General features: G+C 42.5%; 2 protein-coding genes across 4 annotated transcripts in view; both read left to right on the top strand.

Annotated features, from left to right (window-relative positions):
- LOC140714474 (fatty acid-binding protein, intestinal-like) overlaps nt 1–19020 on the top strand; it is a 559271-nt gene that overhangs the window by 363649 nt on the left and 176602 nt on the right. The gene's annotated exons all lie outside the window — the stretch shown is intronic.
- pik3ap1 (phosphoinositide-3-kinase adaptor protein 1) overlaps nt 6046–19020 on the top strand; it is a 147112-nt gene continuing 134137 nt past the window's right edge. For all 3 annotated transcript variants that reach the window (XM_073025105.1, XM_073025107.1, XM_073025104.1), the window contains exons 1-2: nt 6046–6268; nt 16481–16888. In XM_073025105.1, coding sequence (XP_072881206.1) covers nt 6256–6268; nt 16481–16888 — 421 coding nt within the window. In that variant the 5' untranslated portion in view covers nt 6046–6255. The remainder of the gene's footprint in view (nt 6269–16480; nt 16889–19020) is intronic.

Below are 19020 nucleotides of genomic sequence, written 5' to 3'. Positions count from 1 at the left end.
TTGTGTTGTACCTTTATAAAATTTATGATGGTAACTAGTCTTATGAGTGTGGTAAAAGCGAAGGAAATAAGTTTCGTTTTCTTTCTTATTTCATTGCAGTTTATAGATTGGGACTAGCGGATGCCGTATCTTTTGCTGACTGCTCAGTAATGTTCAATTATACCTAGCTTATACTGGGGTACACTTAAGTTTCATTGCTTCAAAACTGTGTGTTTGCTAATTGCTAATAAAGGATTGAGTAAGAGAATCGACTTTTGGAGCAATCATTGGAGCTGGGGCACGTCATGCAAATATGACAAATCCGTAGGGTCGCCAACAGCAGCAATTGTTTTGGTTTTGGTTTTTTGCTGATGCAACCTCCTTCAGAACAGTTGCTCTGGCAAGAGTCATTTCTCTGGGCAGTGCTGTCCTGTGCTCCCTTTATTATTAAAATAAAACACAGAATCAAACATTATGATTCATACCTTTCAAAATGTATAGACCCTCTAAAGCACACCCAACAACCTGATTGGTTAGTACACAGTGCAGGTTCATAACTAGGATGAAATATTAAAAGTGTCAGTGTTAAGGGGGAGTTCTGCACTTAAACAGGAAACAGATGGCCAGATTGCCCAAAACTTACAATGTATAGTGATTCATTAAAGTCACAGGTAAAGATGACTAATTCATTTAATTAGTCCTTATCACCAAGGTTCTACTGGCCACCAGTTCTCTGGTTTGGTGGCACACTGTCTTAACGTGCAATGTGTGGATCCACATCAGCTTCCCTTGGACCTTTACAGCAGTATATGTAGTCAGCAGACCTTGAAAAGCACCTGACCAGCAGGGCTCAAAGCTGTTCTTCCATTGATAGGATCTCACCAGTACCCAATCTCCCAGTTAGTAGATCTGACACTCTGAAGCCAGCATGATCTTCTGGCCTTGAACTACCTGCTGATGGAAAATTTAAGAGATTGTGTTAGTGCTGTACAATACTACAGCATGGTTTCACTAAAAAATATAGATGTCCTTCTGTTTAATGAAACAGAAGGAGCACTGGGATATCCCAATACTATCTAACATGGAGATAGGTCTGTTACACAGTTTGGAGCTCAGCACATTGTCATAAGGATCAGTGGATATGTCTGCTTAGCTCAGTCTCATTGCAACGTTTAACTGACTATAAATTTCAAGGTAAGGCCCCGTTCTTCCTTTCAGCTGCCCCATTAGATTGTAGATGTAAGGGTAGGTAAAATGACATTTATACTGTCAACTCCTATATAACTTTACCTGTAAAGTGAGGGCCTTTAACACTTGAGATTTTCTCAAGAATCTCAAACCTAGGAATAAATTCTCATAGTAATAAATTTAGCATAACGTCATTTCTCTGAGTTTGATGAGCTTCCACCCATGGAGATAACAAGTGCATAATCACAATGCATACATTCAGATAACTGCATAAAGTCCATTTGGAGAAGCACAAATGACCTCCAGGGAAGGGCCCAGTTGTGGCAGATACCAACGGTGCCTTTTGGGATCATGTCTCTGGGAAATCATACATTTGCTGCTGCTTTTCTTGCTACAAATGAGAATCTCTCATTTACAATTATACCCTTTATAGGTTTGCACATAGTGTGTTATAGTTCATAAGGTCCTTACAGTCTCTGATGCATCACATTGTAATTGTCTGAGTTCTTCAAAAGAACTTGGGAAGTATTAGCAACCTAGTCACTCTGGGGTGCTACGTAGCCATAAAGATTAATAGACTGAAAATATTAAAGTAAAGACGTCAACATATTTAAGGGAGAAGGAAATGGATACTTGATAAGCAAAGTGGTGAAAGGTTATCAGTGGTTGGCAGAAGTGTAAAATTGAGGTTACAGTCATGATCTGATTGACTAGCAGAGCAGACTCGAGAATCCCAGTGGCCTAATCCACTTGAAAAGAAATTAATTTGAAATTCAGCTGAAAAGAGTGCAATTGGAGGGGGAAAACCTGACCTCCTGACAAGCCAAAGAGGCAGGCTGGTTATTTAGAAGATTCCTGAGGGAGTCTGCTCTCCAGGCATATTCTATTGTCAGTGGTGATGGGGCAGATCACAGGTAGAACCAGTGGCTCATCTGCAGAGTGAGAGAGGAGAAAGGTTAAGAGGGCAATAGTTAGTGGGATTCTGTAGTTGGAGCAGTGCCCCAATCGCCTTTATACAGGGGTCTGTGGGAGGAGCCACAGGAGCAGTCAGCAGAGGGGCGTGTCCAGACAGGTATACATAGTTTACCACATTCACCCCTCCTTTGTTTTAAAAGAGAGTCCCCACGGGGTGAAGTTTCTGACAAGTATATTTACAGGTCAAGTCTATCAGGCGGTCGAGTCTGTCGCTGTGATCTACGTAGCACCAGTGACGGTGGTTGTGCTGGCTCCGGCCTGACTTGAGGTGCCAGCCCGTTAGGCATCAGTAACCCCTCATGCGTGTGCGTGTCGCCCAGTATGGGAGTGTCATGACGAGTCTGTGTAGGGCTTGGCGTGCGCGGTGTCTCGTGGGTATATACATCGGTGGGTACTGGGTTCATAGTCACCGTGGAGTGTTCAGGGTAGGGGTCTGGTGCTCCTGCAGACCGTGTCCTCCTGCCCATCAGGTAAGACCACATAGGCGTACTGGCATTTGCATGAAGTAGGTGACCATCAGGGAGTATTTATTGCTCCTCGCATGTTTCTGGAGCAGCACTGGCCCTGGGGATGTCAGCCATGCCGGCAGAGTGGTCCCGGTGATCGACTTCCTGGGAAAAGAAAAAAGTCGCTCATGAGGGGTGGCATTGGTGGACGTGCATAACAGGGAGCGGATGGAGTGGAGTGCCTCGGGGAGGACCTCCTGCCAGCAAGAGACTGGCAGTCCCTTTGACCTAAGGGCTAAGAGTGTGGCCTTCCACACAGTGGCATTCCCCCTCTCCACCTGTCCATTCCCCCGGGGATTATAGCTCGTGGTCCTACTAGTAGCAATTCCCCTAGCCAGCAGGTATTGGCGCAGCTCGTCACTCATAAACGAGGACCCTCTGTCACTGTGGATATAGCAGGGATATCTGAACAGAGTGAAGAGCTGGCGCGGGTAGGGGAGCAGGCAGGCTTGTCTAAGAGTTGCAGAAGAGATTCTGAGATAGTATGCACTAGAGTCAATGATATCATTGAGCAGCCACAGGATATTCTAGAGAGCCAGGCTGATGAGCTGAAGGTCATGACCGAGGTCTATGAAATAGACAAGATCTTGGTGTTGGACTTTAAGGCTTTAGGAGAATGTTTAAGAAGCAGGACCTAATGGGAGACCTCAAAAATTGGCTTTGTCATAGAAGACTGAGTGTAATGGTGGAGAGGTATTTTTCTAACTGGAGGCCTGTGACTAGTTGTATTCCACAAGGAGGTTGCTAGGACCACTGTTGTTTATACACCCTACATATTAATTAATGATCTGCATTAAATTGCTATCGGGCTGACTAGTTATTTTTCAGAAGATATGAAAATTGATGGATCTGTGGATAGCGTTGAAGGTCGACAAAGGATGCAGCAGGTGCAGATCAATTGGAAATTTGGGAGGGAAATTGCAGTATGGTGTTTAAACTGGATAAGTGTGAGATGATGCATTTTGGGAGGTCAAAATACCAGGGTGGCATGGTAGCATAGCAGTCAGCATTTTGCTATTAGAACATCAGTGACCAGGGTTCAATTCAGCTGCAGTCAGTAGGAGTTTGTACATTCTCCCTGTGCCTGTGTGGATTTCCTCTGGGTGGTCTGGTTCTCTCCCACATTCCAAAGATGTACAGATTAGTAGGTTAGTTGGTCACATGGGTGTAATTGGGCATGCAGACTCATTGGAGCAGAGGACCTTGTTACCATGGTGTATCTCGAAAAATTAAAATGTAAGAGTTTCCTCAGTAAGTGGCAGGTGACAAAGATGTTACTATCTTTGATGTACAGAGAGATCTTTGGATGCAGTAGCTTCCAGAGAGTGGCAAAACAAGTAGATAGAGTGATAAAGAAGTTACTGTATATGACATATTTGTCTTCATTTTTCAGGCTATTGTTATATTGCAGCTGTAGAAAACCAAGTTAGTGTAGTATCAGTACCTCCAGTTGAACTCTGTCTTTTTTTGTGTTTCCCCTGGCTGTCAGTCTGTGAGTTGGTATTGCCATGTGCTCCTGTCCCCACTCCTGCTCTACTCTGGCTCCTCTATTACTCATTATTACTTGTATTGCTGCCATCTGTGTCCCATTGTGCTCCACCTATCATCTGCCTCTCTGTTTATTGCTCAGTGTATTTCAGTCCTGTGAAATTGTGCATTTGTTTGAATGGTTGTGCATTTATTTGTCTGTTTCTGGTTTTTGGATTTCTCTGGATGTTTGATCATGAACTTTGATGCCAAATGGCCTGGTGGTGGGGGGGGGGGGGGGGTGTGTGTGTCTCTGTCTCTCTGTGTGTGTGTGAGAGAGTGAGAGAGACTGACTCCTAGTGGAGTTGGCAGGGAGACAAGCATTTTGCTCATTGCTCATTGAGTGGCGTGTCTTGGGCATCTGAAACCTGGCAGAGCCCTCTCCAGTCAAGTTGCTAGCTCGACACTCAACCCGGGTACGGATGGAGAGTGTGCAAGGGAGCCAGCTGGATTTGAACATGGGACCTCTCACCCCAAAGCTGATGCCACTACACCACCAGCCGGTGCTATATCTTATATACTTGTATAGACACTCCTTCCCTCCACTAGCCTGCAGGTCACCCTTGGGCAAGGTGTGCATCTGCTCAGCCCCCCCTCCTTCAGCATTTTGTGACTGCTATCCCAATTTGCCAGCTGGTTTAACAATGACCTTCATTTGACTTGTGATGACAAGCTGCACAGGACTGGTTGAGTGGTGTTGCACTCAACATCAGCAAGACCAAGGAACTGATTGTGGACTTCAAGAAGGAAAAGTCGGGAGAATACACACCAGTCATCACCGAGGGGTCAGAAGTGAAAAGGTCTTCGTCACTTCCAACTTGGAGGATTTACCCTGGGCCCAGGAAATTGATGTAATCACTAAGGCATGCCAGTAGCTATAGTTCATTAGGAACTTGAGGAGATTTGGTACGTCATTTTAAACTCTAGCAAATTTCTACAAATGCACAACAGAGAACATTATGACTGGCTGCATCGCTGCCTCGGATGAAGAGTCCAATGTTCAGGATCGAAAGTGGCTACAGATGGTTGGAGGCTCCATCATATGCCCAAGTCCCCCTCCCCACCACTTCAAAAGGCATCCATCACTACGGACCACCTCCACCTGGGACATTTCCTCTTCTCATCAGTGAGGAGGCACAGAAGCCTGAAGATGTACACTGAACGTTTTAGGAATGGCTGCTTCCCCCAGCCATCAAATTTCTGGACCCACGAACACCATGTTGATATTTCTCTATTTATTAATTTTTGTAACTCATTGTAGTTTTTGTGTCTGGCTCTGTACTGTTGCCACAAAACAATAAATTTCATGACATATGTCAGTAATAATAAACCTAATTCTGAAAGAGTTGAAAGTGGGGATATTCACTGCCTATACCACCATAGAGCACAAGTGAACACCACCAAGTGTTTCCCATTCACCAAGTCCTTCATTGCTGTGTTGAGAGAGAGTGGACCACCTTCACCATAAAAATCTCATTTGATGGAGGAAGGGGCTCACCGCCATGCTTTTGAAGGAAGTAAAGCAAAGGGAGTACGTATTGACCATGCCAGTGACATCTGGCAAGCTCATAAAAACACACTATAGTTGAACTGTTTGAAAGTGCAATGAACCCCGACAGGCCAATCACAAGTTAGTGAAGTGTGCAATATAGTTTCTTCTGTGTCTGGCCTGTGGGGGTGGGGATGGGGGTGAAGGTGAATAGATGGGGTAGGAGGGTGAATGAGAGAGGGATAAGGGATTGGAAGAGAAGGAGGTAGGAGGATGAGCGAGTTTAGAGGTGAAAGAAGGGGCGAAGGGTGAGTAGAGGAACGCGGAGGGGGCGGAGCAGGACCGGGGGAGGAGGTGAATGGGGGGGCGGGGAAGGAACACGGTCGTGGGAACAGCGCCGCCACCGCTGAGGAAGTGACGGCCCCGGTGAAGCAGAGGAGGAAATTAGAAGCGGCGGAGAGGAGAGAAGCGGTGCAGCTCTGTCCCGTACCCCACCGAGTGTCCGGACACAACAGGCCGGGCTGCCGAGTCGGCCCGGTGTGATGCCCCATCTGTCGGGCTGGGTGGGTGAGAACGGCCGCTGCCGGGACCATGTCAGCCTCAGGTAACCCACTTCACCTCTAGCCTCATCCCCGCCCTAGGGGACTCGCGGCACTTGTGTGTGTGTGTGTGTCCTGGGGCCATGAGTCCGGCGGAATTAAGGAGTGAGATTCCCAGGACACCTCAGTCCAAGTTAGCTCGGGCCAGGACCGTCGGTGTCAGGACGATCATACCATTGTCTATTGAATTAAATGCTGCGTTAACTCAGACTTGATCCCTCTCCCTGTAGCGGTTGGGTAAACTATTTGCCCGGAAAGTGCAGAGTCGCCTCACTGCAGCTGAGATAATGGGGCAAGTGAAACATCCTGGATCTAGGCGTATATTTTGGCACTTTCTGGTCATAATTTTCAACTTTGTGAAGTTTTTAAAGTATTTGCGGACAACGTTTACATTTCTCACATTTTAACATACACTGTCGATTGGATCTATTGCGGAAATCGTGCTCGGGGCCGTTGTGGTTTGCGCAAATATCCATCAGTGGTTTCCCTGAAATCCAGTTTGAGAACATTATAGTTTTAAACTGGAGAGTCAAGGAAATGTTGTCCGATTAATTTTTCTCTTAAGCCGTCAGCAGTAGGTTGAAACGGGGAAGAGTCAATGATCCTGATACGCAAACAGTGCAGTGGTTATTTTAAAATAAGGAAGTAAAAGTTGCTTTTGTTAATGTTTTTAAACCAGAAGTGGCTTAGAACCATTTTATTTGTCTAATTTAAAGATTAGGATCAGAATATCACTAGTATATTATTTTATTAAAATATGTTAGTGGCGAGGTTTACAGTATAAAGTTTACCTGCGAGCAAACAGCAACTTATTTAGGTAGGAGAAAAGATCTCCCACTCTATTAGTTGGATATCCAAGAACAGTTTTGGCAAACCCTTTTAAGCTTTACCCTCAGGTTATCGCTGGCAGTGGGACAGGCAGGTTGGAAACTGGTGCCGATAAAACCGGACTAATAAAGCTTTCAGACACGAGGAAATCTGCCGATGCTGGAAATTCAAACACACACAAAATGCTGGTGGAACACAGCAGGCCAGGCAGCATCTATAGGGAGAGTCCTGACGAAGGGTCTCGGCCCGAAACGTCGACAGTGCTTCTCCTTATAGATGCTGCCTGGCCTACTGTGTTCCACCAGCATTTTGTGTGTGTAATAAAGCTTTCAAAACAAGTTTTTTTAGAGAAAGATAGAAATTGTGTTTATTTGATACTTTACTTCAGGTCACCAGTCAATATCGCGATATTGACTGAGGTAGGGATAGATAGATACATAGCAGGTAGGATTTCCCTGCCCTTTGAAGATTAGTGAAATTAAATGTACCAACACTGAATGGCCGTCTGCATTCAGTGGGAATTGAATTCACGACATTCATAAGCAGGAAACTCTTTACTTTCTGAGGAGGCTGAAGAGAGGGGGTCTAGGCACATCAGTACTCACTACCAATACTCACTGATGTGTAATTGAGTGCATTCTCAGAATCAGAATAGTAATAATAAACACTGTATTGATCCCGAGGAGGAAATTCTTTCATTACAGCAGCAACATTTAAAAACACACTTAGCAGTGTGCAGACTTAACTAATAATAAAGTACAGAATAATAATATACACAATACGTAATTTACCAATGTGCAATAATTCACCGTAATAATGAAGCAGAGGCTATTGTACTATGATGTGTAGAACACAGATGAACTGTTTTATATGTTACTGCATTTGGTGGGGGAGATTTTCTGTTACCATTCTTGTGACAGCAGAGCTGAGTGAGTCCGTTTGAAAGGGTGCCCCACCTCTCATTCAATAGGCGATGGAGAGGATGTGCCAGATTGTCCGTAAGAATCACTTTATTGTCAGTATGTGAAGCATGCCAGAATTGACTGTGATTTGATACCAAGCATAAAACGCAGGACAACACCACAACACAGTAACGAGCATCAATTTAATGGTGCAAAAAGCCATGAGGAATTGGTCACATCCGCAAACGTCGAGAATCAAGCTTAAATAAATGGGAACATATAAACAGATTCAATAACTATCAGCAAAACAAGGAGAGCAGGAAAGACAAACAAGAGAAAATCTACAGATGCTGGAGATGCAAGTAACACCCACAAAATGCTGAAGGAACTTAGCAGGCCAGGCAGCATCTATATCCCGAAATGTCAACAGTACTTTTTTCCATGGAGCAGGAAAAACCCATTTGTTGTGTAGGGGCAGTTAGGTAGAACTCATGAGTGAGTTGTATTGAGAAGCTTTGGAGATGACATGTATCCCTTCCTGGTGGTGATGGATTTACAGTGTCTCCGTGATGGCAATTTGATAAATATGGTGACTGCTAGGGTGGATGGAATCAGCAGTAGTTTTTTTTTCAGGTCTCCACTCTGGTGATGAACAGGTCTTTTAATGTCTCCTGCTGACACTCGATCTTCTTCTCCGCTGAGACTGGACTTGGAGAGGGAGGAGGCGGTGGGAAGCCAAATGCAGATAGAAGTGGTTACAACACTCTCAACAGTGGCTGCATAAAAAATCATTGGAATACCCTCTGAGATGTTCCGTTTCCTATAATGGTGGTGAAGAACATTCTTTACTGAGCTTTCCTAGATTAGAGCAAAACGGCTGGTCTCACTTCAATATATTGGTAATGGTAATCCCCATGAATTTGAATGACTCGACTACAGACAGCCTGATTATTAATTTTAAGGGGGGGCGGTAAGTCGGGGTCTTGTCGTCAGAAGTCAGTCCTCATTTCCACTATCTTAATAGGATTAAGCTCCAAGTTGTTACGAGGACACCATGCTGCGAGGCAGTCTACTTCTCATTGATAGCTGGTCACGTCATTATTACAGATGAGACGACTATAGTTGTGTCATGCGAGAACTTTGGGATTTTCAATGCATTTGTCTGTGGAGATGCAGTCGTTTGTATAAAGTGAGAAGAAGAGGGGTGAAAGAACACAGCCTGGAGAGAGCCTGTGCTTTTAGACATTGGATCAGGCAAGTAGGAGCCCAGGCTCACTTACGTACATCGTAACATGCTGCATATTTTGTATGGAAACTGTACTCCGGTGGACAGCAGGGCTGTAGAACAGGCAGTTAAAACTGCTCAATGTGTCACTGGCACCAGCCTATCCACCATCAAGGCCAGGTATCCAGAAAGGGGGGGGTGGGGGGGGAAGACCAGCAATATAATGAAGCTATACCTGCTCAACCTGCTTATGGGCTGCTTGTTCCACTCCTATCTTGGAAGAAGCTACGCAGCATTCACACCTTGACCATTAGATTCAAAAACAGTTACATTCACCAAGGCATCGGGCTGATCAACACCTCCATCCACTAAACCACCTCACCACCTCCCGCCACCACAACATCCACATCAGCCACTCATCTCCACAGCCCCTCAGCACCCTTCATTCCCCCCCCCCCCCAACCACTGCCACTTTGCAATAGCACTCCAACACCTCTTACTTACCCTGACACATTGTCCTACTGTGCTTTCATCTGCCCTGCTGGTGCCTCATGCCAAGAATCACTCTGTCACTTTATCATTTCCTGTCAGTCACTCTATGGTCAGATACTACTGCACCTAGTGTCGTTTTATGTCCATACTGTCTATGTATATAAGCTAATCTTATGTATGTTTAGCCACACTCAAAGTTACTTGTGTTTTATAGGATTGCTTTTATATTTGTGTACGTGATCCTTTTTTATTCTGTTCTTTAATCTGCAGTGGATCCAGAGTAACAATCATTTTGTTCTCCTTTGCACTTGTGTACTGAGGATTAGCAATGACCTATCTTGCAGTATGAGGCTTTTAGACAGGAACATTATCATGCAGAGAATGGAGCGATGTAGATCATACACAGGTAGATGAAATTTTTGTTTAATTTGGCACTGTTTTTGGCACACACATTATGCACTGAAGGACTTGTTCTGGTGCTGTGCTGTTCTGTTTTAAAATTTATGATTTTAACTTGAGATTGACGACGTGAGTCAGAATTTTTTTAATGGTCCATTTGGTAGCTGCTATTTCTCCTGAAAGGTTCTTTGTGTTTTAGGTCTCACTGTGCTTTGTGTTGGTCACAACTGTGTTTTGTGAACATCACAAGTCACATTCAGGAACTGCGATATAAAAACAATGCTCTCTTTTACTGTTTGTAATGATTCAACATGATAAATGTCAATAAAGGCAATAAGCTTTATTTACTAACGCAAAATTAATGCACACCAGTATGACAGTGATAGATTTTAACATTCAAGCCATTCACTGCTATGGGTGGAAGTTCTCACTTGCTTCAAAAAGGCAACAATTATACCAGTGCCTAAGAAGAATAATATGTGCTGTCTTAATGACTATTGCCTGGTAGCACTCACATCAACAGTGATGAAATGCTTTGAGAGGTTGGTCATGACTAGACTGAACTCCTGCCTCAGCAAGGACCTGGACCCTTTGCAATTTGCCTATCGCCACAATAGGTCAACAGCAGACACAATCTCAATGACTCTTCATATGGCTTTAGACCACCTGAACAATGCAAACACCTACACCAGGATGCTGTTCATTAATTATAGCTCAGCATTTAATACCATTGTTCCCACAATCCTGATTGAGAAGTTGCAGAACCTGGGCCTCTGTACCTCCCTCTGCAATTGGATCCTCAACTTCCTAACCAGAAGACCACAATCTGTGTGGATTGGTGATAACATATTCTCCTCCCTGATAATCAACACTGGTGCACCTCAGGGGTGTGTGCTTAGCCCACTGCAAAATTTGCTGATGATACAACCACTGTTGGTAGAATATCAGGTGGTGACGAGAGAGCGTACAGGAGTGAGATATGCCAACTAGTGGAGTGGTGCTGCAGCAACAGTCTGGCACTCAACGTCAGTAAGACGAAAGAGCTGATTGTGGACTTCAGGAAGGGTAAGACGAAGGAACACATACCAATCCTCATAAAGGGATCAGAAGTGGAGAGAGTGAGCAGCTTCAAATTCCTGGATGTCAAGATCTCTGAGGATCTAACTGGTCCCAACATATCACTGTAGTTATAAAGAAGTGACTATACTTTATTAGGAGTTTGAAGAGATTTGGCATGTCAACAAGTACAGTCAAAAACTTATGTAGTTGTACCGTGGGGAGCATTCTGACAGGCTAAATCACTGTCTGGTATGGAGGGGCTACTGCATAGGACCAAAAGAAGCTGCAGAAGGTTGTAAATCTAGTTAACTGCATTTTGGGTACCATCCTACAAAGTACCCAGGACATCTTCAGGGAGCGGTGTCTTAGAAAGGCAGTGTCCATTATTAAGGATCTCCTTCACCCAGGGCATGCCCTTTTCTCCCTGTTACCATCAGGTAGGAGGCACACACTCAACAATTCAAGAACAGCTTCTTCCCCTCTGCCATCTGATTCCTAAATGGACATTGAATCTTTGGACACTACTTCACTTTTGTTTAATATACAGTATTTCTGTTTTTGCACGTTAAAAAAAAACTAATCAATATACTTAATTGATTTAGTTGCTTATATATTATTTTTTATTTTATTTATTATTATTTTTTCTCTGCTAGATTATGTATTCCATTGAACTGCTGCTGCTAAGTTAACAATTTTACGTCACATGCTGGTGGTAATAAACCAGATTCTGATTCTGATAATCACTGACAGTGCTGGGCAGCACGTGCACATTGGCAATCTTTAGATCGGCTGGATTGTGTGAATGGATATTCACATTTCTAGTTAGGTCACATAGAGACATTAGATTATCGCCAGCAGAAAATTTCCTCTGATCTGGTCATCTGGTCAATGAGGCTCCAACACCTACAGATGTTCCTCTCGAAGGAGTTTGATTACCGTTTTATTCTCATCTCTCAAAAAAGCTGTGGTTTACTCAGCTTTATCTCTATTTTTGTCTGTGCTCTTGCATACCGTGATGTCAGAACATTGGGTCACGTTACTGTCATCCAAAATAGCATGCTTACATGCTGCTGTCAGCTCAGAAGGCATAATCTGAAATTCTGATCACTTGTCACAGACCCATCCTTGCAGTAGAATTTGTGGTAATGACTGCATTTCACAACCAAGATACGAGTTACTTTTGTGCTGTCCAAGGTGAAGCAATGAAATGCAGCAGAAGTCAGGCATTTCACAGCAGAGTAAAGTTGCCTCTATGTGGCCCCAGAAGTATCAGTTGCACATAAGGTTGCCTCACATAGCACCAGAGATTTTCCAGTTTCCCAAACCAACCCCTAATTGAATTGACTGGTGGGTCCACACTGCTGTTTAATCTCAGATCTATCTCAGGAGGCCTTCAGGGTCGGGTTTAATATCACCGGCATATGTTGTGAAATCTGTTGTTTTGCAGCAGCAGTACATTGCAATACAGAATAATAAAAACTATGAATTACAATAAATATATATTTTAAAATGAATTATTCAAGTAGTGCAAAAAGAGAGGAGGATAATACCAATGAAGGGTTCAATTGTCCATTCAGATATTTGACGGCAGAGAGGAGTAAGCTGTTCCTGAAAGATTCAGTGTGTGTCTTCGGGCTCCTGCACCTTCTCCTTGTTGGTAGCAATGAGACAAGAGCATGGCCTGGGTGATGGGGGTCCTTAATGATCGATGCCACGTTTTTGAGGCATTGCCTTTTGAAGGTGTCCCGGATGCTGAGGAGGCTATTTCCCATGCTGGAACTGGCGGAGTTTATAACTTACTGCAGCTTCACAGCCGAAATATTTAAATCTTAGGAGACATAGTCAGAAAACACAAGAGAGATGTGCAAGATGTACATGGCGTTTTTATTCTAATTAATTCTGTTTTGTCAGAAAGAATGACATCAACAGGCTGGTGAGGACAGAAAATCAAGAAGTCTTCTACATAGTTTGAGACTGTCAGCATTTCTACTGTCAGCTCATTTTCATTTAAAAATCTTTTTTTATTAATCATTATTGATTAACAAAAAAGATACATTAAGTCAATATGTCATTATGTACAATAAGGAATTGAATTGGCAAATAACTGATTAACAAAGCTAAGCAATATATCAATAATAATAAGAGAAAATAGAGTGTTAAGAATTTTTTTTGAAAGAAAAGAAAGGAAAAAAAAGAACCCCTACTAACTAAAAAAAATACCTACTAACTGAAAAAAACCAAAAAAAAACCCATTGGGAGCACAACCCTGGAGCTATACATCATACAAGCTTCCATTTAAAAAAAAACATCAATCCGCCAACTCAAATCCACTTAAAGAAAAATCGGAAGGAAACCATATTAATTAACTCAAATCAGATGATAGTATTGGGTGAATGAACCCCACCTTTTCTCAAAATTAAATCGAGGATCAAAAGTTCGACTTCTGATTTTCTCCAAACTAAGACATAGCATCAACTGAGAAAACCATTGTATCAAAGTAGGAGCAGAAGCATCTTTCCATTTCAACAAAATAGCCCTTCTGGCCAATAATGTAACGAATGCAATTACATGTTGGTCTGATAGAGAAATACCATGAATATATTGAGGGATTATACCAAATAAAACTGTTAATTTATTAGGTTGTAAATTACTTTTTAAAACTTCAGAAATTGTAGAGAAAATAGACTTCCAAAAATGTTTCAGTACAGATGACGAAAACATATGTGTCAATGTGGCTGTCTCAGTTTTACATCTGTCACACTGGCTATCAACATTAGGAAACATTTTTTTTTTCACTTCCATTTGGTATTTATTGTAGAAATGTGATCAAACGTATCTGTATTGCACACAGAACTCAGTTTCCAAAAACATGGTCATGATTAAACCACCAATTTACAACATTTAAATAACAGATTAAAATGACAACTTCCATTAGACAGTCTCTCCTTTGTCAAATAGTAACAATGTACAATTTTAAATTGAATTAAAGAGTGATTGGCACAAATCGAAAAAGAGTTAACCAACTTCAAAATCCGCAACCAATCTTCTGCTATCAGGGTCATGTTAAGCTCTCTCTCCCAATCTTGCTTAATCTTAAGTGAAGGGTAATTGTGCTGTTGTAACAATAAGTTATAAATTTTCCCAATAAAACCCTTCACTGAAGGATTCATTTTTAAAATAATATCTAACAGGACAGAATCTTGTATATATGGAAAATTACTTAAGTATTTTTGTAGAAAGTGTCTGACCTGAAGATATTGCAGGAAATGTGAATACGAGAGAGAGTATTTAGTTACTAATTTCTCAAAAGTTATCAATCGGCCATCTTGGAACAGATCCATGAAGGAATAAACTCATTTATTCCTCCAAAGAAGAAAGGTAGGATCACTTAATGAAGGTTTAAATAAATAATTTCGATAAATTAAACTAAAAAGTTTAAATTTTTTGAGATTTAAAAGAATTACAAAACTGGAACCAAATTTGTAATGACTGCTTAATCACGGGATATAAATTTAAATTAGTACTGTCAGTTCAATTTGGAGTGAGCTTTGTTTTGGATGTAAATTTCTGAACTTTCAGCCAGAAGAAAATTGTGTTCACATTGTACCGAGTGATCTGAATCCACATTAGTTTGACTTGGGGTTGATTCCAATTTGATTTCACAGGCTGATCTGTTGGAATCACTGCTGAGTGATGGTTTGGGCTGGGACACATGTTTGGGCTGTGAAGGATGTTTTTGGACATTTGTCTAACCTGAAGTGGGAGAGAGAGATGCTGAGAGACCAGGGTCAACATGAAAAGTAAAGTCAGCAAGATCTATGGAATCCTAGATGACAAGGGGTGTTGAGAGGCTGATGTAGAGGCAAAGAGGAAATGTATAACAGCCACCAGGAACTGAAATCAGAACATCATGCATGTAGGGCACACAAAACACTGGAGGAACTCAGCAAGTCAGGCGACATCTCTGGAGACAACCAAACAGTCGACATTTCAGGCTGATGTGCCAGCCCTTTATCAGGGCTGGAAAGGAAATGGCAAAAGCCAGATACTTTTTTCTGTGTTGCTCAAGTATCTCAACTGTATTCACTGAGGGAGAATTCAGAACAAGGGACAGTCATGTTCCGGAGCACCTCAGCTTCAGGAAGTGAGGGAGTGCTTAATGTTTCCAAGATTAGGGTGTCTAAAATGGGGTGTCTGGAATCTTGGTCCTAATGTAGGTAAATGGGATTAGTTTAGAAGGGTAGAACAGATGGCATGGGCCAAAGGACCTGTTTCTGTGTGGCACAGCTCTGACTCTTTATTAAGGGTGGTAACTCCCAATTAAATGCTGCCATGAGTGGTCCCAAGCCCTGCTGTGAAAGGAGGAGGGTCAAGAATGGGGCTAGCAACCCCATCCCGTCAAAACCCGGAGCTACAGAAACACCAGCAGAAGCTTCAAAGACCTCATTCCTGGGAGAGGAAGGATCTTCACCTAGAGGGTGTAAGATAGGCTACACCTGGGAAGAGCTTCAAAGACTGGCTCTAATGAGCTGCTGTCAGTGGCCTAGGCCCCAGTAGGGGTGACGCTAAGAATACAAACTCCCAATTAACACAAGTGTCTGGTACAGCAGTGAATCAAATGTCATAGCACATGGCACAACTGATGAGATGTACTTGGACTTGTATAGTGCCCTTTTATTGTAAAAAGCAATCTCTTTAATGTTAGCATGTGCAATAGTAATCGAGAATACGCTGGATTAAATCCATCTATTAATGAACATTCCTACTCAGCACTTGGAGAAATTTACAGATTTACCCTGTTACTCCTGGAAGTCTGCAAGCTAAATAAAAGTGACAATTTCAAAGCATGCTCAAAAATTTAATGTTCTGTGGATTAATTTTCATTTTTCCAGTCTAAAAGATTGAGCTGTTCCTTGGGCACAGTATGTGGGTGGTAGTCATGTCTTCACTTGGGAGTGTGGTACGTGCAGCGTACCTGGCATGTGAGAGCTCTGTGCGAGTGTGGAGAAGATCAGGATGGCACAATGTCCTGTCACAGGATAGTGAACCATTCCCAACCTTGACCAGCATCACAGCCATCTTCTCCTCATCCTCATAGTGTTTCTCTTTTGTTCATTGACACTGGCTGTGTGCAAGATCATGTGAGAGAGGATGGTGGGGTGGTGGTGGATGAGGTTAGTGTGGTGGGTGGGGTGGGATTAGGATGTGGTTATTGGAAGGTTGGTTGAAGCAAGCAGGTGTCTGTTGCCATCAATGAATGAGAATGGTTTAAAAATGTAAAAATAATTCTAACCAATTACTTTCTCTTTCAGGCCAAATGATCAAACCTGATGTGGTGATTCTTAACACAGAAGATGCAAGTGAGTGGACTGACTACCTTGCCAACTTGCTCACCTCAAGCCATCACTTGGAGGTTCTGCCCCTTTCAATAAGTGAGGACACCTCATTTACGAGCCAGGATCACAATCATTTTAATAAGTGTAAATGCCTCTTGGTTGTCCTGTCACCGCAGTTCTTGGACTGGATTGTTCTCTATGGGCAGGAGCGTGGACTGCACAGGATACTGAGACCAGTGCACAAAGTGATTGTGCTGTTGTGCGGTGCAGTGGTAACTCCAGAACTGCAGGCCTTGTTTGGAGACTGGAATCAGTGGAGGCAGCTCTCATGTGAAGATGAGCCGGACTCCTTTACAGAAGCTGTGGAAGAAACCATCTCTGAGAGTAAGTTTAGAACTTGAAATTGACCAGTCTCGTAGGGACCCCCAACAAATATTTCTCTTCCCTGAACCAGGAATGTTGAGGATAGTAAATTTTCCTTTTCCCACCCTGTTGGAGACCATGTAACTGTGAGAAGATTTGGGATGAAATCTGGGAGTCCCGGTTATTTGCTCCCAGGATAAGGTTCATAGTTTCCTTTTTGAGACCTGACCTTTCAGAATCAATAGCTACACAATCTAGTAGGTTAAGGGGAGAACTTACAAACTCCTCACAGACAGCAGTGGAATTAAACCTGGTTCGCTGACACTGTAATTGTGTTACACAAACCGTTTTGCTACTGTGTCACCTGGTATCAGGTGGACCAGGTTGTCCCAGGTCAATCTGATACTTGGTAACTTTGATCACCCTCTTATTCATTGATTGATAAGCTGATGATGTGACAAAGCATTCAGCACGGGAATAGCTTTTACAATGAAACTGCCCTACAGATTTTACACCACTGGTCCATAGATAAGCTTACTCTACCAAGGCTTAAGGACACGTTCTATCTTTACAAAATACTGTTAGACCACATTTCAATCACTGAATATGTTTGTGGGCATTCTATTCTGGAATACATGAGAGCCATTGACCTGGAGTGATGATTTATTATTATATGCGAATGTGGGGATTTACAAAGGAAGGCTTTAATAGTTTAGGAGAAAGCAAATATCTAGGTAATGTAACCCAAAAAAAACTTTAAAACTTTCGGTTTTTAGTAGATTAACCAGTGAAAAATTACTTAGACTGATTAATGAAATAATGCTAAGAGCATAAGCTGGGAATTATCATTGGAAAATAAGGGGAACATTAGAGAAGAATGAATATATTAACCAATGATTCTGAAAGGTATCTGAGTGATGCTGTTGTAAAATAGTGCATGGATTTGAAGCCAACCATAAGCTCGGTAAGATGGAGTAACTGGCAGGTGTTTTGTCAATCATCAGTATGTAACAAGTGGTGTCTTAATGGGTCAGTTTTTGAGTTTTAGCTTTCCACTATGATTATCCGTGACTGGGAAACACGGATACATTCGTGCTAAGTTAGCTGAAGGCAAGCAAAGTAGAAAGGGACTTTGATAGATTAAATGGGTACACAAAACTGTTCCAGTTTTAGAAACAAGGAGGAATGCAATTTATACTTCTGAGGGAACAAAAGATCAAAGTAGTTTCAATATTATGATAACTCAGAAATTATGGGGAGTGAAGAGGTTGATGAGTCTATCAATGGAAGGAAGAATAATATGTGAACTGAGGGGAAAATGATTGTAATGAAATGTTTGTCTTTTTCAAAGGTGGGTGGAAATAATGATACACTTGATTCATGTATAATTGAGACTTCAGAAGGTCCGGGGAGATTGACTAGATTTATTTTGGAAATAATTTTAAATGGTAACATGTAGTCACTTGAATTTTGTTGATATGGGATGTTTGTACCTGTGTTTAATCATTATTCAGGGTTTAGGTGTTGCAGGTAAGGCTAGCATTTATTGCTCATCCCTAGTTGCCTCTGAGAAGGTGATGGTCAGTGCTTTCTTGACTGGCAGCAGTCCATATGTTGAAGGTGCTCCCTTAGTGCTGTTGGGAATGAAATTCCAGGATTTGGATGCAGCAGCAATGAATGGCCGTTGATAATTTTTTCAATTCCGGAAGGTATGTACAGGGTGGGAAGCGGGGGTTACCACATAAATGCATCTATGTGCATGCACCTCGCACCTTCACATTTACCCTTCAATTTGGGACTGCAGGTGTGAGAGGTGCTGTCGGTGTTACTTCTGTGAGTAGATGCAGTGCATTTGGGAGCTGGCATGCCACTGTACCTCAGAGACAGAGAGAATGAATGTTCAGGATGGAGGACTCTGTGTCAGTTACTTATCCCTGGATGGTGTGGAGGTGCTTGAATGTTGTTGGAGCTGTACTCATCCAAGAAATAGAGAGTGTTCAGTCAGACGACGGGACATATTAATGTTCTGGGCCAGGGATGGTTGACATCCAACAACCAAAACCATTTTCTTCTGTGAGAAATATACAGTATTATGCAAAAGTCTTGGGCATCCTAGACTTTTTATATGGTCTCAGATGGTATGGCTTCCGCAG

This window comes from Hemitrygon akajei, chromosome 21 (assembly GCF_048418815.1).
Source record: "Hemitrygon akajei chromosome 21, sHemAka1.3, whole genome shotgun sequence".
In the NCBI taxonomy this organism is placed as follows: domain Eukaryota; kingdom Metazoa; phylum Chordata; class Chondrichthyes; order Myliobatiformes; family Dasyatidae; genus Hemitrygon; species Hemitrygon akajei.
The sequence above is the reverse complement of the archived record's forward strand: the minus strand, read 5'-3'. Positions and strand labels throughout refer to the sequence as shown.